Source organism: Durio zibethinus, chromosome 11 (genome assembly GCF_047325235.1).
Source record: "Durio zibethinus cultivar Kanyao isolate XHJ-2024 chromosome 11, ASM4732523v1, whole genome shotgun sequence".
NCBI classification, from domain to species: domain Eukaryota; kingdom Viridiplantae; phylum Streptophyta; class Magnoliopsida; order Malvales; family Malvaceae; genus Durio; species Durio zibethinus.
Window position 1 is genome coordinate 21,798,753 of NC_143172.1, and position 22,976 is coordinate 21,821,728.

The 22,976-nt window shown below is 27.4% G+C and overlaps 1 protein-coding gene across 2 annotated transcripts; it reads left to right on the forward strand.

Annotated features, from left to right (window-relative positions):
• Positions 1–16,718: 16,718 nt before the first annotated feature.
• Positions 16,719–21,171, forward strand: LOC111290433 (ankyrin repeat protein). Of its 2 annotated transcripts, XM_022881735.2 has the most exons (6): positions 16,719–16,930; positions 17,011–17,081; positions 19,373–19,421; positions 19,499–19,605; positions 20,201–20,283; positions 20,627–21,171. In XM_022881735.2, the coding sequence occupies exons 1-6, from the start codon at positions 16,882–16,884 to the stop codon at positions 20,853–20,855; spliced, it is 588 nt and encodes a 195-aa protein (XP_022737470.1). In that variant the 5' UTR covers positions 16,719–16,881; the 3' UTR covers positions 20,856–21,171. The 2 variants fall into 2 exon arrangements, 1 of the variants encoding a protein (XP_022737470.1); XR_016346490.1 differs by having other exon boundaries at positions 19,499–20,283; positions 20,627–20,663.
• The last annotated feature ends 1,805 nt before the right edge of the window (positions 21,172–22,976 follow it).

A 22,976-nucleotide genomic window follows, 5' to 3' on the forward strand; every position in this document is an offset into this window, starting at 1 on the left:
TTCGTCGTATCCTTTGTGTGGAACTGTATGATCTAGTCACTTTTAAATAAGCAAACTAAAACATTATGTTGTAAAGTTTACTTGTTAGCTTTTTAAGTGAAATGGTGATCCAAGAGGGGAGGTGAATTGGATTTTTTTAAATTCTTTCCAAACAAATAATTTCAATATAATTGAATGAAAATTAAAAAAATAAGTACTTTTGTTGAAAATATAATGCAAACAATAACAATTAATGAACCTAAAATCAAATATAAACAACAATAAATTGGAAGGAGATAGGGATAGAGAAATCAAATACAATGATTTATAGAGGTTCGGTCCTTCTTCACAAGCTACCTACGTCATCTTTTCTTAGTTATCCATACCAAAGCTTCAATGCACTATTCTTGTATTGAAAATACAACCTATCTTTTTCTTTCTAAGGCTTAAAATAAAAACTTCTATACTTTGTAATATTTTATCCAATCTCACTATAAAGCTCTCAAAAGGATACCTCACCTCTTGTTCTCTTCCTTCTTTATATATTAAAGGTAATTTTGTAAATAATTGAACAACCTCTCTAAGGTTAAGTGTTTGCTAAGTTTAAGTACAAGAAAATGATGAATGAACAGCAAATATAATTTTGGATACAATAAATACAAAGATATAGACTTTAAAGCTCTAAAACTCTTGAGAGAATGAATATATAACTTGTTTGATCTTGCTTTCTTGATTCATCAATCTTCTTAATATGTTGGAGTGGCCAATATATAAAAAAATTGAAGAACTAGCCATTTAGGTAGGTTTGGAAGAAGAAATGCCCATTAGAAGCATGAAAAAATAGCCATTAGAAAGTTTCTACCTAGACCCGATCGATCCCTTCCATGAGGGGATCAATTGGTTCATGTTTTAAACCAATTCATGCTTGAAAATAGCCTACCCAATCGATCCTTTTATGTAAGGGATCGATTGGTTAAGAAGGTGATCGATCCCTTACATAGGGTGATCAATCACTTCTTTATGTTTTTGACCCAAGGAACGTTTGTATAAAAAATTAATCGATCCCTTCTAGAGGGGATGATCCTATCCATACTAGGTGGTAGTCTCTTTTTTTGCATTCTACTTACAATTTGATTATATCTTGAGTTATACAAATCCCAATCACAAACCGTTTGAAGATGTAGAAACTAGACATAAAGAGATTTCTATCCATATAAAATTCATCACCTAATTCATTGTGTACCAATTATAGTGAATTTTCAAATATATCCCTTGAGCAGTTTTTAAACAACTACAGAGTGTCTAGTAAAAATTCAAAATCTTTTTTTAAAAAATTTAGATTTTGATGTTGTTCAATCCATTAGAAAGTAGACTCAAAGATCTTTTCAACCATATAAAATTCAAATATTAAAACTTTATGAATTAATGCAAAAAGAAATAAAACAAGTTCAATATTAGAAAAACTTTGTTCTTGTAAAACAACTTTCTTAAGTTAATCTATTTCTCAAAACCCATATTATTAAAATTTTATTAAGTCCAAAATGAATAAATTCACTTTAAAAATAACAATCGGACTTTCATTTAAACTCAAATAAATAATCTTTAAAGATAGATTTGATTTGAGAAATATAAAACCAAGAAAAGTTTGTTTAAACTTTGAAAATCATATTATTTATTTAATATCGAAAATATAAAACTTAAGAACATATACTAAATAAATTTTTTTTAAAATCTTGATAAAACTTATTTAGCTTAATGTTTTGTCATTTCAAAATAAAGATCAGTTCAAGGCTAACAATCTCTGCCTTTTTAATATGATAAAACTTAAAGATAAATTTACATGATGAAAAAACTTTTTTTGAAACATTTACGATTTTGATAAACATTTTGAAAAACTCCCCCTTAAGCAATACATGGAAAACTCCCCCTCAATTTATGAATCATAATCCAACACAACTCAACCAACATATGTTAGTCAAATATATCAAATAAGCACAATTAAACATATGCATGTCAAGCATAAGCAAATTTGTCCATATGATATTTTTTCCCTTTTTTTTTCATGGCAAAAAGGCATAAGCATATTAACGAGCAAATAAACACAAAAAGGCATCATTAACAAATATATTCATGAAACATTTCTCTTCCCTTTTGTTTATACTTTTTATATCAAATATTTAAGCTCCTATATCAATTGCTATAAGCATACAAGAAGAAATATCTCTAAACTTTCTCTCTTTTTGTCATTTCAAAAGAAAAAGAGATCGATTTAAGGTATAGGATAAAATGCTTGATACCAATAATATCAAAAGTATTTTGAATACATGTAATCAAGTATAATATGCACAATGAAGTTCACATACATGTATTCAAGCACAAAAGTATAAGTATATCCAAATTTAGCATTTTAGCACAAGTCATCAAATGTACTACATGAAATTTATGAGCAAAGGATAATGAACGATATGCAACCTACTTATAAATTATATTGTCATAAGATGTGCTTAGAATCTAAAGCATCAATAACAATTAAGTATAAATTCAAGCCTATGCATACAAGCTTATACCAATTGTTATAGATATCAATTATCAAATTATCATAAAGCATACCGATTGGTATGCTCTGATACCAATTGTTATCCCAAAACAAATTAAGCAAAATTGTATTATATGATTTCTTCTCATTTCCAAATTAAAGATTAATCAATTTAAGGCACACACAATTTTGCATGAAAGGTATAAGCTATATCACGAATAAGTACATAAATAAGCATATATGAAAATTCAAAAATCTTGAGCAATTTTGATACCGATTGTTAGCAAGTTTACTCAATAACTTTCATAGAGCACACATACTTCAAGCAAATGAAAGATTCATTCAATACATACATAAATGATAATAGTAATATTTTATAAGTTATCATATCCAAATAAGAACCAAGAGCTCGTATGAATTTAATAAAGCATGAATACTAATTAGCAATAAGGTTCAATTATCATCATGTCATAACAAAGATTATTCAAGAATTTTTTAGACATGATGAACACATAAGCTACAACAACGAAATAATAAAAGTATAATTATTCAAATATATTTCAAATTATTTCAATACATAGCATTGAACTTAATCTAATATATGCAAGTATCTAAATATATATTTCAATCAAAATTATACAAGCATATGCAAAAATATTTCAAATCACATATAACAATATACCAATAAAGATATAAATATTTGGACATAATGTGATATATGCTATTTCAATATTCTTAATCAATGAACATGTTCAAAAAAATCAATCAATTTAACTCATATTCATGTTCAAGAATTCATGCATTAACTAAATATTCATGCATTAAAACTTTTAATCAAAACAATCAAGAACTAGGCATGAATATTAATCAAAGTGAATTAATCAATCCAAGCTTTTAACAAAGTTAAGACAAATTCTATTAAGTAGCTTAGTGATTAATTTGTGCAAGGTGTTCACAAATTCAAACATAATATCTCATTTTTGCACATATCAAAGCAAGCATTTATGAAAATCATGCATTAAACATTATAAATCATGAGCACATAGCATAGATTCAATACAATTACCTCTATCCTTATCAAGCTATGTCGTTGTGCTCATTGTAGTTAAGTGAAGCTTTGAATCCTTCATTTCACATCATTTGATTTAGTCTTTTATATACTTAGGCTTGATTGATGAAGAAGACATGCTTTGCTTGTTATACTTGAAATTTAAAAAATGTAGGCTCATTTATGCTCATTTCAAGTTCTCTTAGCATAAACTTAAAAAAAATTCTTGACAAAGGATTTTCATTAAAAGCATTAGAAAAAGCAATTGATAAAAAATATATCAATTGTTAAAAAATAATTCCAAATTCTAAGTCATTATAGGCAAAAGAAAATTTATTCACTAAGCACAAGTTATCAATTGCAAGAGAGATATATACTTAAGCTAGAGGTCATATATCAATTTAAATATCCAATAGCACAAGAATGGCACTAAAGCTAAAGTTTTCATGTAATGTGCAAAACATGAATCCTTTCTAGATCATTTAGAAATATTGAACACAAAGAAGACATATTCAATATTCATATATATTCAATAAATCACCAAAGAATATGCCAAAATAAATTTTAGGCCATATGAAAACTAAAAATTTAAGGAAGAAATATTTATCATCAAAAAAAATATTCAAAACAATTTTAACATAAAAGTATAAATATGTCTACACAAATTATATGCCATAATCAATAATGACTTAAGCTAAAAATAAGCATCATAAGAAATATATTTACTTAAGTCATGTTGCAACCATGTTAAGTAAAAAAAAAAACCACATTTATCATATATACACACACTTGACAAGAACAATAGATGAACCAATAACACATATCATTTACAAGCAAGTATTCATCATATTCAAAATTATAAATCAAGAGATATATCAATTGAACACAAGATCCAAAATATTTCATAAAATTAATAAAAAATTTAAGCACAAAAATAAGCATATTTCATAAAAGTATTTCACAAATTAAAAAATAGACAATTTAAGCACTTTCAAATCACAAGCATTTAAGTCAAGTTGAATCAATCATCATATGAGCACATACTCTGACCAAAAATGTAGATGAACAAAGAATCAATATATATATATATATATCACTTAAGCACAAGATACTCATCAATTCATAAATCAAGAGTTATAACAATTTAAAATATAACAATCAAGTTTAAAAAAAAAATTCACACTATCCAAGCATTGAGAACAAATTAAGTAATTTTAATCAACACGGTCATATAAGCATGTTTAACAATTATAAATTAATATGTATAAAAATCACAAAAATTATTTTCATCAAGTTAAAATCATTCAAACAAGTATACTTGTGCAAAATATCATAGGATAAATCATTCAAAGCTTAATAGGTCTAGGATTTTTATTTTTGCATTTTAAAATTCATTTTTGCTTGAAAAATACCTTAATAAATCTCAAAACTAGTCAAACTCATTTTTAACCAACTTGAACCATTTTAACAAGTTTCAAATGACAAAATAAAGTTATTCAAGTGGTCATTTGATATTAGAAACAAAGAAATCAAAAAGTCAACTCTTAATCCCCATATTTCCTTGAAAAAAAAATTATTAAGATGGGCAAATATATTTAAACACAAATTTAAGTTCTTTAAACTATTTAGAAAAGTTTTATATCACAATTTGAAATTGTCTAAATGGATTTTATTTTCATGTATGTTCAAAAACAAGATTTGATCTTTTAAGTTCAACAATCTTTTGAAACTTGCATGTAACATTATGAAAAATTAAAACCAACGCAAGTTATCAAGTTTTCTTTGTTTAAGCAAGTTTAAATTATTGAATTCAAGATATTCAAATTCATTTTACAATTAAAAGCTTGCCAAAACAAAATTTTATATTCTAAGGCTTGACTCTAACTAAAATTATTTTCAAAGCAAAATATAAAGTCTCAAAATTATTAAGCTTTGAATATTCCTCCTAAGTTTGTGCATAAATATGAAAATAATTAAGCATATAAATAATCACACTAAGCATCAATAAAAAATTGATCAACAAAATTATTCTCAAACAATTTAACACCATAATCACTTTCAACAAGCATCTTAAACATATTTAAGTGCAAAATAAATGCATATTCAATTCGAGCTCACATTTTCTCAATATTATGCAATATATGTCTTGCAATCAATGTCAACCAAAATTTGCATAATCAATCAAAAATTCACAAATTTCATCAAAAATAGGTGACCAAATTTAAATCTTCTTCAAATAAAAGTTTAGAGGTTTCTCATCTCCATTATGTGTTTAGAGTTTTCAATATTCAATCTCACATTATAGCTCCTTGCTCTAGCACACTTACAAGAGACAATCTCATTTGATTTTTGGTACCCAAATTGCTTTAGATCCTTGAGAGTTAGTCACCAAGTCTCTTGTTCCTTTTGGAACCCATATTTGCCTAATTCTAAATGAGACTTTTCTTCTAATAGGACAAGTATGTATAGTATGACTATGCAAATTATAAAAATTACATTTAATCATTTTAGTACTTAATGAACTCTTTAAAAGCTTTTGTTTTTCACTCATCAATTCATCAATTTTTTTTTCAAATTAAAATATTCTTTTTTAAAAAATTTACTTCTACTTTGAGTTGTTTCTAAATATATTTTCAACTTTTCATTTTTTTTCTAAAATATTTTTTGCATTCATCAAAAGATCATTTTCAACATTCAATTTTGAAAATATTTTCTTATGTTTCAAATGCATATTTTCAAACTCAATTACTAAATCATTGTAAGCTTCTTGTAACTTATCAAAAGTATAAGAGTTTGAATCATAAAAGTTAAAGGTTACCTTTGGTTCCTCAATAGCTATGAGACATGATGGATGTTGGTTAAAAATTTATCTTTTGTGATGCTCATCTAACTTTCTCTATATCCTATTTGAGGTTGAGTATTTTGAGATCAAGTTGAAGTTGTAATATCTAAAGCTCCATAAAGAATGCACTTGACCTTTGCATCATTTATTATTTGCTTCATATATTTTGCATCTTTGGAAGGAATATTAAGCTCTTTTTTCATCACATTTTATACTCCAAAATCTTGAGTCATAATGAACACCTTTATCCTCATTTTCCATTTGTAAAATTTAAATTTATCAATCATAAGAGCTTTGAGGACATTTTCACTATCTTGGAACCAAAATTAAGCCACAGAATCTTTACTCAAAGCGGTTAAACCTACAAAAAGATATCAAAGCTTTGACACAAATTGTTAGCTTTTTAGGTGAGGTGGTGATCCAAGAGGGGAGGTGATTTGGATTTCTCTAAATTCTTCTCAAACAAATGATTTCAATATAATTGAATGGAAATTAAAACAATAAGCATTTTTATTGAAAATATAATGCAAAAAATAACAATTAATGAACCTAAAATTAAATATAAACAACAATAAATTATAAGGAGATAGGGATAGAGAAATCAAACATAATGATTTATAGAAGTTCGATCCTTCTTCATAAGAAACCTACATATTTTCTTCTTGGTTATCCGCACTAAGGCTTCAATCCACTATTCTTGTATTGAAAATACAACCTATCTTTTTCTTTCTAAGGCTTAAGATAGAAACATCTATCCTTTGTAGTATTTTACCTAATCTCACTATAAAGGTCTCAAAAGGATACCTCACCTTTTGTTTTCTTTCTCCCTTGTATATCAAAGGTAATTTTACAAACAATTGAACAACCTCTCTAAGGCTAAGTGTTTGCTAAGTTTAAGTACAAAAAAATGATGAATGAACAAAAAATATGATTTTGGATACAATAAATACAAAGATATGGACTTTAAAGCTCTAAACTCTTAAGAGAATAAATATATGACTTGTTTGATCTTGCTCTCTTGATTCATCAACCATTTTGGTATATTGGAGTGGCCAATATATAGAGAAATTGAAGAACTAGCCATTTGGGTAGGTTTAAAAAAAGAAATGCCCATTGGAAGCATGAAAAACTAGTCGTTAGAAAGTTTCAGCCCAGACTCGATCAATCCCTTCCATTAGGGGATTGATTGGTTTATGTTTTAAACCAATTCATGCTTGAAAATAGCCTACCCGATCAATCCCTTTATGTATAGGATCAATTAGTTAAGAAGGTAATCGATCCCTTACATAGGGTGATCGATCCCTTCTTTATGTTTTTGATCCAAGAAGCTTTATGTATAAAAAATCAATCGATCCCTTCTAGAGGGAATGAATCATGTCCATACTAGGTGGTAATCTCTTGTTTTGTACTCTACTTACTAATTTGATCATATCTTAAGTTATACAAATCCAAATCACAAACCATTTAAAGATATAAAAACTAGACTTAAATGGATTTCTATCCATATAAAATTTATCACCTAATTCATTGTGTACGAATTATAGTGAATTTTCAAAACTACATATTCAAAACTACCCCTTATGTAGTTTTTAGACAGCTACAGAGTATCTAGTAAAAATTCAAAACTTTTCTTAGAAAATTTGGATTTTGATTTTGTTTAATCCATTAGAAAGTAGACTCAAAGAGTTTTTCAACTATATAAAATTCAAATATTAAAACTTTGTGAATTAATACAGAAAATAAAACAAGTTCAATGTTGAAAAACTTTATTCTTGTAAAATAGCTTTCTTAAGTTAATCTATTTATCAAAATCAATATTATTAAAATTATATTAAGTCTGAAATAAATAAATTCACTTTAAAAACAACAATTGAACTTTCATTTAAGCTTAAATAAATAATCGTTAAAGATATATTTGATTTGAGAAATATGAAACCAAAAAATATTTGTTTAAACTTTGAAAATCATATTATTTATTTAGTACCAAAATATAAAACTTAAGAACATGTACTAAATAAATCTTTTTCAAAATCTTGATCAAGCTTATTTAACTTAATGTTTTGTCATTTCAAAATAAGGATCAATTCAAGGCTAACATTAATATTCTCTCTAAAAGAAATAGGTTATCCATGTAGCTTATAATTTAGAAAGCAATCTAGGAAAGCAGGAGTTGACTTAAGTATTGGCAAATGAACGTATCCTTCCCGACAACATAAAGAAAATATTAGATTTTGAGATCATCATAAAATGTCAACTCTGTTATCATATCACATAAGTGCATCGCAAAATGAACTATTTTTCAATGAATAAGGCTTCATTTAGATTGAAACGTAGAGATTTTGTTTCTTATGAAAAGTTATGCCCATCGCACTGATTATCCATTTGGATGATCATTTTTCGATACAAAAATTAACTTTTAGTGACTGGAAGTTTTAGGTCCAGTGACCCAATGCCCTTTTCTTTTTTTAGTTCTTTGCTTTTGTAATTATATTGAAGAGAAAATAAATCCTTATAATTTAACTTATTCTTTTTTTAATTTTTTATTTAAAAATTATAAAAATTTGATAATATATTATTTTTATTTGTGGATTCTAAAAACATGTCATGTGTATATTTTTATTTTAGTTATTTGTGCTTCGAATGAAATTTATTTAATTGTGTAAAACCTTAAAAACCATTATCCCTTTTTTAATTTTTTTTCACTATCTATTCCATTGAACCAATATTTCTAGGAATATGAAATTTAATCTCATCTTTTTACCTTCCACAAATGTCATTGATTTTGTTTTTTTTCTTTGATTTCCTTTTAATTATAATTTTTTTACCCTTTTTATTCAATAAACATTCAAGGTGGAAGAATGTTGATTTCATTTAAGATCTTCAATTCTTTTACCTTCAATCTTTTATTGATTTTCTTAACTTTATATTGATTTTCTAAAAAAATTAATAATGAAAGGGATTGATTTCAGAGGAAAAGAAAGGTCGGCTTCTAAAAGCTCTTTCAATTTCTTTAAAAATTCTTAGGTTATGATTGGTTAATGAAAATATTTTTCATTTTTATTTTCTATTTTCATTTTTTAAAAATAATTTTGACTTTTTATTTTCTAAATTTGAAAAAACATGTTTGGTACATAAAATGAAAATTTATTTTTAAAAATTAAAATTATGAAAATGTGTTTGGCATCTACATTTTTATAAAAAGCTATGCCCATCGCATTGATTATCTGTTTTGATGATTAATTTGCAATACAAAAATCAGCTTCTAGTGACTAGAGGATTTAAGTCTAGTGACCCAATGCCTAATTTTTTTTTTTTTACCCTTGTAATTATATTAAAAAGACAATAATATCCTTATAATTTAACTTATTCTTTTTTATTTTTATTTAAAAATTATAAAATCTAATAATATATTATTTTTATTTGTAGAATTCTAAGAACATGACATGTGTACTTTTTTGTTTTAATTATTTATGCTTTGAATGAAATTTATTTTATTATGTGAAAACTTAAAAGCCTTTATCCTTTTTTTATTTAATTTTTTCACCGTCTGTTCCATTGAACCAATATTTCTAGAAGCAAAAAATTTAATCTCATCCTTTTACCTTCCACAAATGTCATTGATTTTTTTTTTTTTTGGTTCTTTGATTTATTTTCGGTTATAATCTTTTTACCTTTTTTATTTAATAAATCATTCCAAGGGGAAGAATGTTGATTTCATTTAAGATCTTCAATCTTTTTGCCTTCTACCTTTTATTTATTTTCATAACTTTTTATTGATTTTCTAAAAAAATTAACAATGAAATGGATTAATTTTAGAAGAAAAGAAGGGTAAGGTTCTAAAAACCCTTTCAATTTCCTTAAAAAAGCTTAAGATGTGATTGGTTAATGAAAATATTTTTCTTTTTCATTTTCTATTTTCATTTTTTGAAAATAATTTTTAATTTTAAAATTTTAAATTTTAAAAAACATGTTTGGTACACAAAATGAAATTTTGTTTTCAAAAATGAAAATGTGAAACTATGTTTAGTATCTGTATTTTTATAATTAAAATAAGTTGTTGCAATTTGAGATTGTCTCAAAACAAAGCCAGAAAACATTGAGACTATAGTACCAAAAGAAAAAAAATTTACGATAATCAATGAACACAAGATTCATGGACTATCAAAGAATGATCTTTCACTTGTAAGATTTTACAAAACTTAATTACAATCCAACATTTACATACCCACCTTTAAAACAAAAAAGAAAAGAATGAAACAAATATCATCAATTATGTTGGTAATACTATTTTGGATGTACTCAACTCCAACCTTATTGGGTTTCATACTTTTTATTATGTTAGGCACTTTCTCTCATGTTGTAGCAAAGTGCTTGGTCTTTCTTATCAATGAAAGCATGGCTACATAGGGCTTGAATATTATGATCATATAGTGAGCATTAAAACCCTTCCAGTTGGATTCATATAGGACAGCTCCAATCTGTGTTGAATTTTCTTGAAACTGAAGCTATGGTGGCTGAATTATGCAATCAATTTAGAGTCAAACTATTATACTTAGGGTTGATGACATAGACATCTTTAAGGGAATCAACCTTAAGCTTTTAACTATGGAACAATTGCTCATACAATATCTTAAGAATACAGGTGAAGTTGTTTTGATTTAAATTGCAAATCCTGCTAGAGGCTAAGGAAAAGATGTACAGGAGGTCTGGTCTAAAACTTATACTACAGTGAAGAGGATTAATAATACGTTTAGAAGATCAAAATATGATCTGATGGTTTTGATTGATACCCCTTTCTAGTTTTATGAATGACTTGCTTATTATGTTATTGTTTAGTGTTATCTGGTTACAATAGTAATGGATGTGATGAATCTTATACCATATGCCGACAAGAAAATAAAAAGCTGGATGAAACCCTGGCCTCAAATCTTTTCGATCCCTAGAATCGTTACAAACTCCACCACAACCTTTGATCCCTTTTTCTACATATAGTAACCAAAGTAGCCACCACATTTTCTCTTACTTTATCTGATCATTCCCTCAAAATAACATATAGTTTCTTAATTGTATTATAGGTAGCACGTCAATGTGCATCTTTGACATCATAACTTGCTCTATCTCTCAACAACAATTGGGATGTTTGATAATTTTATATACAATTATAATAACATGCTTACAAAAAAATAGAGGTGAAAATAAAGTGTGATTATTTGAATAGAGACAAAATGGGGTATGATAAGGAAAGGAAGGGAAAAAACCAAGTCGCAACCAATAAACTGGCTTGATTGATGATGGTGGCTATGATAAAGATGGAAAATATAAGAAAAAATAAGGGAAGATTAAAGAAAAAAAATCAGAAAACTATAAAAGGGAAGAAAGAATAGAAGAAAATACAACACAACAATGAAAAATTAAAAAATATATATATTTGCAAAGTAATGTATTCAAAAATAGAACCTTTGTCCCAAAATAGAAAAAAAAAAATTTTAACTCCTATGTTTTCACATTCTCCATCATATGGATTCATTGAAAACATTGAAAACAATTTTTTTAATTCTTTAAATTTAATCTATTTTCATTTTCATTTTTCAAAAAATAGCTTTTATTTTTCAACCAAACAAAAATTTTCACTCATTTTCTATTATTTATGAAAATAAAAATAGAAAATAGAGATATTTTCATGAACCAAACACACGTATTTTTATGATTTTTTCTTTTTTAAATTGTTGATAAACTTTCATTCCAAAGAAACCAAAATCTTTTTTGCTTTTCTTATTAAGTTAATTAATATCATCACCTATAAAGTTTTTTCAATTATTGCAACTATTGTAGTTGTTGGTTCGGGTAAGTTGTTTTCTCCAATTAATTTTAAATCATGTCATGGAATCAAATTAAAATTTTTTTTATATTGTTAAAATCCTTCCTTAAGTGTTTTCTTAAAATTTTTTTCAATTGATGACAACGGAAGAATTACCAAAAAAAGGAAGTTGTAGATAAACCACAATGTTATTATTTTAATCCAATAAGTTCTTTCAAATTTATTGTTACATTTTTTTCATATATTTATGACTTATATTGATTATAACTTGTGTAAAAATTTTAAAAACTACTATTTGATTTGTTATAGAAAAACGTAAATGATGTAGGAGTTTGAATGATGATATATTTGATTTGTTATAGGGATATGTTAATGATGATAAATGAAATAAGATTTAATAATATGTTTATTATGCTTTCTAATGTTATCAGTTTGAGTTATTGTTATATTGTTTATAAATTTTCATTAACTAATGTTCATAGCTATTTCTAAAACTTCATAGAAAACTAAAAAAAAAAGTGATTAAGTATGGCTTGATGTTTTTATGATTGAAAATAAGCATACATTCTTTCTTATTATTATTAATATTACAGTAGATGTTTAGTTGCTTAAAGATGTATAATAAGATGACTAAAATTATTGATTGTTACTTTAGTTTCAATGGACAAAAATTATATTTCTCAACTTAGAGAAAATAAAGTAAGAAAAGCTATAATTTTAAAAAGGAATAAAAATAAAAGAGATTTGAAAGCATCATCTTCTAAAGTCATTATCAAAAGGAAAAAAATAAGCCAAGCTACCATCTAACAAGATGTTACTAAAAAACATGCCTTTATTTGAGCATATAACTAATGCCAATTCTCAGGTACCTTCAAATGTCCAAAAAGTAGATACTTATTCAAAAAATACACTAATTGAAAGAAATGGTAGCTTGAAAACTACAGGTATTATTAAATTTTAAAATGATTACTAATGTATCATGGTTAATTAAACTATTTTTTTTAAATTATTTATACAAAAACTAATATGGTCAATAAAACTATTAGAGATACTAATAAAAATATCAACGTAGAATAACAATAACCCCAAAGTTACAGAAGTAAGGTAACAAGAGCCTTTTGACTCTTCTTCATTTACTTTTTCCTTCAATGTTATGAATGTCCCATCCCCTATTTAGTCTCAAAGGCTTGCTTCTTCTTTAGCTTTGTTCATCATGCTTTTATAATGGTAAAGGTCAAAATTGACTTTTCCAATGAGTGGTATAATGTATTAGTGTCGACCTTCAATGATAGGATCACCGTTTCTCTAAAGTTCTACAAGATTTAGGTGTATTTTGACTCTATAGTAGTTGGCCTTAGATTTTTTTTTTTACATTTTTTTATTGTAGAACTTCTTTTATCTTATAATTCAACTATCACTCAGCTCGTGTCAAATATTTTTAGTTATATAGTATGATTTATTATTTTTCTAGAATGCTAGGTTTAATTTCTTCTATCTTTCTATTTAGGAATTTTTTTGCAGTGAAAAAGTACCTCTATGATAAAAATTGATTCTACGTGACTACTCGTCCTTTCAAAAAAAATTTTGCCAACTACTCTAGCTTAATAAAAAGTTAGAAATTCTATTCTTCTATATAGAAAAGATTAAGGGTATTTGGGAAGTAAATAATAAGCTTGGCATTTTTGAAAAAGCCAAGGTCGACCCCTTAACCAAGGACGAGCTTGGTGCTTAGGATATAATAATTGACTTTCTAAAAAAAAAAAAGTTAATAATCAATCCTTATGAGTTGACTTCTTCCAGTGTTATTAATGAGGTTAAGAACTAGGGTAGGTGTTAGTTTGTTTTTTATATTGGGCTTATTTTTGTCGATTTTGTTCTAACTTTTACTTTAATTTTGTTTTCAGATATGGCAGGTTGTGGTGGGGCATTTGACATGTCCCATTTTGTTCAATCTTTCAATGGGGGAAAGAGAGGGATAAGGCCCTTCCTCAACTCATGCCCCATGCAAAAGGATAAAAATAATTGATCCCTTACCTTCTTAGGTCCAAGTTGATGGTAAAAGCCCTACTGAACTCTAGAAGCTCAAGTATTAGAGTTGGCCTCCCCATTGTTATTAGGGAGGTTTAGTAATGGGGTAGGTGTTAAGTTTAATTTTCATACTAGGCTTATTTTTATTGATTTTGTTCTAACTTTTAGTTAGATTTTGTTTTACAGATATGGTAGATCGAGGTAAGGCTTTTAACATGTCCTGTTTTGTTTAGCCTCTTAAAGGGAGAGTGAGAGGTAAGGCCTTTCCTCAACTCATGCCCCTTCCAAGAGGATAAAAATAATTGATCCACCACTTCAGGGCCAAATTGGTGGCAAAAGCCCTATCAAGTTTTGAAAGTTCAAGTAGAAGAGCATGGTTTAGAAACCTCAAAAAAGGCTAAAGATCAAGGCTTTTTTTTTTTAAGCCTGTGATCGAGCTCCAGCCCACCTCAGAGAAAGTTGCTATCAACATGGAGTTTCACTCTATATAAATGTTCATGAAGACTCCGAAGTGGTAAGGAAGATTACATGAGTCACCTTTTCTAAAAAAGTTTTATGTATCACTGAACTTGTTTTACTTTGTAGTCTGTTATTCATATTATTTTGTTTAACACTAAGTTTGGATTTTTCTTTGTAGTTTTTGATTAACTCCCTATCTCTGTCACCCAAAATTTCAGGCAAAGCCTAATACGCTACTATCAACTTTTGGCTCATTATTACAAGATCGAGTAAGATATCAAAACCTATGCTCGTGACTTTAATGCCTTTTATGGAGATAGTGAAAAAATTCAAGGTATCCAATATTGAGTTTAGAAAAATCAACGATGAACTCAATATAAAGGTCGAGGACTTAAGCCACAGACTTAAAGACATGTTAGTCTAAAACGTCACAACTAAATCTTTACACTTGTATTTTTTTCTTTTTTAACATTCGTAAATTTTTCTTTTTTAATTTTCTCTAGATCTTGATTTCTTTTGTTGAAAAATAAAGATAAATAATTATATTTCTTATATTTTTTGTTAAATTCAAAGTATAATATATTCATATATGAAAAATGAAAATGTTAATATTTAAAAGAATAATAGACTATTTTATTAAAAAAGAAACTAAAATAATAATTAAGTGATAATTTTTCATAGTCTTAACATTAGAGATGACAATGGTTGAGATATCCACTTATTATCAAATATTCATAATCAAAACCTTTTAATATTAATCTACCCAAAATCGAATCCGGCCAAATTAAAAATCTAACATAACTTTTAATTTTAATCCAATTACTTTATATTTTTTAAAATTTCAAATTTTAATAAGATCATACACATTATTTTATTAAAAACAAAATTATTACTTAAACTAATTGATTAAAATGTGAAAATGATGAATGATTTAATTAAGATTAAAGTATTTTGCATATGTAAATTTTTTTTTTGTTTTAATTTAAATGAATTTTAAACGGATTGCAAGTATTTAAATTCTCAAACTTAAAACCTATCCAAAATGGTGATAGATATTTTTTATTGTCCAAATCTTATTCATATCCATTTATGATTATCTTAAAAAGATCCAAATATTCCATTAAAACCTGTTGTTACCGTCTTTAGTCAAAATAAAAAGAACTCCTTTAAATCATATAGGTTATAAATATTAAAAACATATCCGAATGCTTTTAACAATTAACTTAAAAGAAAAGATCTAGTATAAAATTGTTAATACGATTTGAAAACATTTAGCTTAAAAAAAGCGTGGTTAAAAAATATATTTTCAAAATTTTAAGTGTATAGTATTATTGTGAAAAAGTGTTATTGGCGTATTAAAATATTTAAAAAATATATAAAAGAATTTATATTTAATACAATGTCTATATAGATTCTACACATTATTAATGAATCAAATAATATCACTTTATTAATAAAATAATATCACATTTAAAATAAAAATACAAAAACTTACTAAAGTGACATTACTTGATTTACTTTATAAATGAGATAATATTATTTAATTCATTGACAATATATAAAATTTATATATTAATAAAATATTAAGTATAAATTTTAAATAAAATAATAAAAATTTAAAGTTATAAAGATAAAAAATAATTTTATTGTCTAAAAATACTTTTGAAATGCAAACACACCTTTAAAGAAATTTTGCATTTGGTTTATTTAATCAAAATTTTTATCATAAAATTCAAAATTTTTATCTTATTTAGCATTAAGATTACGATAAAAACGAAACTTTAACAAATAACACTTTTGAACCTTAATATTAAGCGAGCCTAAATGTCAAAAACAACTTTTTAAAACAAATCATACTGTTGGGCATTATGTCCATATTAGCATTTCGGAGCCAAACCCCAATGGAATGCCGAAGAGGCCCAATTATGATGCTGCCTGATAGGGCCTATTGGCCCAGTCGAATCTCTAGCACATGGGTTAAACACTGAAAGACAGAAATAAGGCGTCGTTGAACTCGTGGGTTGTGGCGGTGGCTTTAATCTCCGAATAAAAATTTACAGTTAGGTTTTGGTATAAAAATCACCAAGCCTTTGGATAAAGGAAAAACCTCTAACTCCGACACCATCCCCAATTTTCTCTCTCTGGTATGCCGTTTTGCTGAGTTTTGAAATATGGCAGGCAGAGAAGTTCGTGAGTACACCAATCTGAGCGACCCCAAAGGTAAGTATAAATCAAAACTTGAATTGGAGGCTTCGCAATTTGTTCTCTGTCTGTCTTTATAAGTAAAACCTGAATTGCAGATAAAAAGTGGGGAAAAGGAAAGGACAAACTGGACGATGAAGATATTGCTTTCCAGCGTATGGTTGCAAAGGTTAGGGCGTCGCCTCTCCTATGTTTTCTTTCTTTGTTTTCTTAAAGTTGGGTGAAATAGCCAATATTTTTGGGTGGCCATGATTCTTTTTGGGAATGTTGTGATGTAAATCCTTATCTTGCTCTCAAGCTCTGGACCTGAGTTCGCCTTTCTTTTTTTTGTCTTCTTCACATTGCAATAACAACTTATTGATATGAAATGTAATAGCGTTTCTTTCCATGCAATCCACAGTATTACCCTCCCTTACCTCACCCTTTCACTGAAACAGCTCTTCTCCATGGGAAAATTGTCGTCCTGGAGAATTGCACTGATGACACTTTGGCTTTTGGGGCTATAAGTATTCATCAATTACCTCTAATTAATATGTAACAGCATTTATATAATAAAACTCCATTATGAATTCACTTCTGGTCTTTTATAAATATTTCAAACAAAAGCACGCGACTTTTGAAAATCCCACAACCAGTGACATAGCAAAATTTATTACTAGTTCCAAAAATTCTAAAGACAGAGATATGTAGAAGACTTTCATTTCTTAGGTCTCATCCTTCAACCTGGAGATCATTCCACCATATGAAAAGATTATGAGACTATTTATTTTGCAGAAAATGACTTCTAGAAGTAAAATTTTCTCATTTTCTGGTTTTTGATTGCCAGAATATTAATTGGTCTGCTGAAGAGATTCGAGAAAATTGTCTTCCTTTTCTCTCAATCTGCAAGGTGATTTTGAAAGGCGAAAAAACTACCTAATCTCTTCACATCATCAAAGACACATGGCACCCACACCCTTACAACACAAAGCCTCCCATCACCAACAACACACCACCACCACCCTTTCACCTACCAACAATAGCCCTCTCCTCCTCCTCATTCCTTTACTCTGCCTACGATTTGCCTTTCTTTCCCCTGTTCCTTCTTCTCCCTTCACCCTCCTCCCTTGCTCTCTTTCCTTCATCTTCCGCAAAGCACTAACTCCTTGTTGTGTGTTTTGCGGCTGCCAAAACTCAACAAGTCACAACCCATTGCTGCATTCCTCTGCCACTGACAGCTATTTTATATTTCTTTTTTAAGATTTGCTGCTTCATTTCTCATTTATTTGGATCTTTCTTTTTTTTTTTGTGGTTGTCATTTGTTAACCTCTAATTTTCTATTTCTATAAGCTTTGATTAATTTTTTCGGAAATTTGCTTCACTTGGTTATAGTGATGATGGGAATTTATTGATCATAAAAGAAAAGGAATGATTCAGGTAGCTTTAACAGATTTCCATACAAAATTGTGGACTTGATAATATGATGGCAATTTGTTTGCTTTTTGATGTGGAGGTATTATTATTATTAGGGTTGAGATTATGGATAGAGTTTTGAAGATGGCTAATTAATGAATTTTATATTAAATGTTGATGATAAAAAGTTGGTACATGGTTATTGTTTTATGGAATGGAATTCTTAATAATAAATTTTATTAATGGTTTAAAATTTTTTTATTACTTTTTATCATTAATTATTTTCCTAAAACGAAACTTTGTAATTTGAAAAAAAAAAAAATAAAGATTTTCCATTACCTAACCAAGCAACAAAAAGTATTTTAAACTGTGTCATCCAAAGAACAAAAACTGTTCAACTTTTTACAGTAAAAAGTTTTTATGTTCCAAAAAGTCTATTTCTGCAAAGCAAGCATATCCTCAATATTCACGACTTTAGTTAAGTCTTTTCCTTTTTGGCTCTATTTAATGCTAATTCCACCCAATCACTTCAATAATCTCAAATTTTGTTTACCGCTAATGCCCATCGCATCTTTTAAGGTTTGACTTTCAATTAGAGATTTGATTTAAAGTGCAAGGGCGTGCTTGCAAGCTATTTCTATATAATTTTAATTTATGAGAATTGTGCCATGGCCTAGCATTATATCCTATGTTATTTTGACTCGGGTTTGTATTAGATATGATTATGTATCTGATAAGGGTATGTTCAAATTTTCTAAGTTCTCCCATATATTTGGAAGGTTGGATCTGCATACTCATGGCCGTTGAATATGTGTTAGACACAAGTACTTCAAAGAAAATGAAGAGCCGTGGTAACATAAATTATACCTATGACAGTGCTAAGACTAGAAGTGGAAGCATAGATGCTGTTTGTGTGAATTTGTTTGTGTGAATTTTAACAATTTAGTTACGCTATTGAAACTGGCTGGCATCAATGCCATATATTAAATACAAAATTTGAGGCAGTTTTCTGATAACTTGCCCTGGCAGGGATCTTGGCTTCTGCCATTGGGCTTTTGATGCAAGCAGATGCAAGAGGTTGCTGGAGAACGTGGAGGCTACCTTCATGGGCGAGGCGGTACCTCTTCTCTCTCTGTCCTACACAATGCATTTTTGTTTGGTAAACCTGTATATTTTTATGGATTATTTTTGCAGCCTTGGACAGTGATGATTTGCTCTATCTCAAAGAGCAGATGGAAGCTGAGGAGGATGCTGAACGCCTCCTGCGACGCACTGAGAAACGTGCATTTGCTGCATTTAAGATATCCTTTCATGTTCAGCTAAATAAACCATATCTGGGATATACTAGCATTAATATTTTTTGCAATTCTTGTTTGGCCTGGCATGTAGATTTTGGGCATTTATGTTTTTCTGTTGGCAAACAACTCATTGAATCCACTGCCGTGTGCTTTTTAGAGCATTGGTTTATTGCCTCATTTTTATTACATTGCTGTCATTATTGTTGTATGTTGCTTGCTCTTACCTATAACATTTTCCCCCAGTTAAAAGTAATAGTCTTTTTCTTGATAATTTTCGTGTCCTTCACTTGCAAGTATTACTTTGAAAGAGAAGGGGAATAAATGTTGACTCCACGAGTGAAGTGCTTTAATATAGACGTCATTATCAATACAGTTTGGCCTTTCTATGATGTCAGTGTTAGTATCTGGCATTAGTTTCCACTTTATTTCCTCAGTTGCATTATATTACTTTATGAATAATCTCATTTTACACAGTTTGCTCTTGAGTGCTTTATTGCCCTGCCTTTAAGCTGTATTATCGAAGTTAGTGCCCAGAAGTCTTCCCCCTTTCTGGTAAATATCTTATATTGTTGCTCACTTTTTCTTAACCAATTAACACAAAGCTGCAAGTTTAGCAGATTCCTCACCTGCATCGTTTCCCTTGCCTCTACGTGTTGAACCCAAGCCAAAAAGTGGGATCAGGTGTCTCTTTCTCTCTATCTCTCTTGCCAGAAACTTGTCAGACCACATGCATGCCACGTGTCATGGTTATAGAGAAGAGTTATGAATCTCACATCAACTATGTACTAGAATTGGTTTTGGGATATAAGTATGACTCTCTAACTTGTAAGATGTTTTTTGTGGGATAAAACCGTGAGGTCCAATAGACGGAAGCAGATAATATCTTACAAGTTGGTGTGGACAGTGCCACTACACATGCACACACAAAAATATTTATATTTAGAGACACCTGCTCCGTTAAATTTTTTATTACTGCTTTCTGTTGTCTTCTCAGGTTTAATTTATGTTCACCTTTGTTCTGTAGACAGCAAGATTTGTTGAAAAAGGTTGTTGAAGTTAAACCTAAACGCCCAAAATTTTCAAGCTCCTCCGACGGAAATCAATCCAATTTAAAATCCCAGGAGTCCAACCATGAGAACAAGAATGAGCTTACTGTTTTGGAATCAAATAAAGCAGAAAAGCAGAATAAGGTGGAAAACCCTGCCAAATGCTTATTAGGCTTAACATATGCAAGTTCTGATGATGAAGAGTAATTGAATTTGCATTGGATTTTTTATACATCTTTCAGTTGTAATCTACATGATGACTTTTTTTTTCCCTTCACTTTCACCATCCCTGCATTCACATTTTGTGATATTGAGTAAATCTAAGAGATAATTTGTTTGTTTGAGCCAAAGAGAAAGTAGGAACAAGTAAACCATTAGTTTATTTTGTATATTTTTTTTCGTTTCTCTTGTATTTTTCTTCACTTGAGATTTAGCATCTCTAAAGTTAAAGGTCTGGAAGGCTGTAAAACATTTTACAACTTCATCAACCCTTTACGTAATTCTAGCATTTATGAGTCGACAATAGTTGGCGAGCTTGGTTGGTTTAGGGTGCTAGAAGATTATTCAATGCATCCATTTGACATGGGTTAGTGTGGTAGAAAGTGTAAGTCTGCACCAGACTTAAGCTTATCGGTTAGGTCAGGTTTGAGTTTGGCTTTAATATTTTAGTATTTTAAGCAAGTTGGATTCGGTTTAATTTTTTAGGTCTTATTTGTTACTCAAATCTATTTTTACATATAATAAAGTTTTATTTGGTTTAAAGTATTGGTATTTAAAATAACAAAATTAATTTTTTAATTATTAATTTAATTAATTTTAATTAAATTATGAGTTATTTGAATTTAGTATCAATTAATTTTATTAAATGTAATTTAAAATTAAAACATTATTTTGTATAAAAAAAAAGAGAGTTTTATCATATTATAAGTAATAAAATAAATGAATCTCATATATTATAAAAAAATCAAACAAATAGATTTTGTTTTTTTATGATAAAAAATATTTTTTAATTTTTGAACAAAGTTTAAACCTTGAATGGTGAAATTCAAGTTTGATTTTATTTTTTAATCAAATCTTATTTATTTATTCAAATTTATTTTAATATTCATGTCTAAATTATTTAAAATTTTAAGTGAATTTTCCAATTCGAGCAAATAGCTCGATCCATGAGCAAATCAAATCTATGCATTTATTTGACATTTTTATTTGAATTAGAAATTCCCGATGTTATTAATGCAACTCTTTCAAAATTTTTATTAAAAATGCGGTTTTGATATATATATATATATATATATATATTTATTTATTAAAATCTTATTTCTCTATCCCTTATCTTCTATTTAATTTTAAGTTGATGGCGTATTATATTTTATATAAATCTATTGGATTTGTACTTTCCCATTGATTTTATTCAATAATTATTTTGGTAATAAGTTTGAAGTCAATTCAATTCAACCATTTTTGGTTGCTTATCTATACTTGAGTAAATACCATAAAATATATAAAACCGATTCTACGAATAGCCTCTTTAAAACATATATAAATGGATTTTTTTTAATACTGTAGAAAATTTTAAAAAAATTCTAATAGAATATTTGAAAAAACTTACTTTTTAACAAATAAAAATTTATTTTAAAAATTTTATTTTAAAATATATTTTTATATTTTTTTATAATTATGACATATGACATCTCTATGCATGATGATATGATAAATATGTCACATATCATCGTGTGATTTTAATGTTATTTGAATTCTTTATTGAAAATTTTCTTAAAATACATGCACTAAATATGACATTAACAAAAAAATCTGTTAATGTTATTTGAGTAACTAAGGATGAAGGATAAATAAAAGAAATTAATATCATTCTCATTGTTTTTCTTATCATATAGTTACAACCTCTTTCAATAATTCATCTATTTAAAAAATTTAGGATCTATGATGTCATTTTGATTGAAGATTTCATGGAGTAATAACGGATAGAATAAAATCATATTCAATTTAATTTTTTAGATAATATATAATATTATTAATTTTTAAAATTTGATCTCAATCTTAATCAATCTCTTTTTATATTTAATTTAAATCAAATTTTATTGATTTAATTTGATTAATCAATTTTTAAAATTTTGTTTTTTGATATTATTTTAATATAAATTTTAATATATCTTAATAGATTTAAATATAAAATAATTATTTTATTTTATAACAACTTAAAATATAAATAAAAATATATAATTTCATGCAATTCAAATATTTTTAATTTTTAATCTAAAATTTGATCTCAATCTAATAAAAATATTTAATTTTAAATTTAAATCAAAT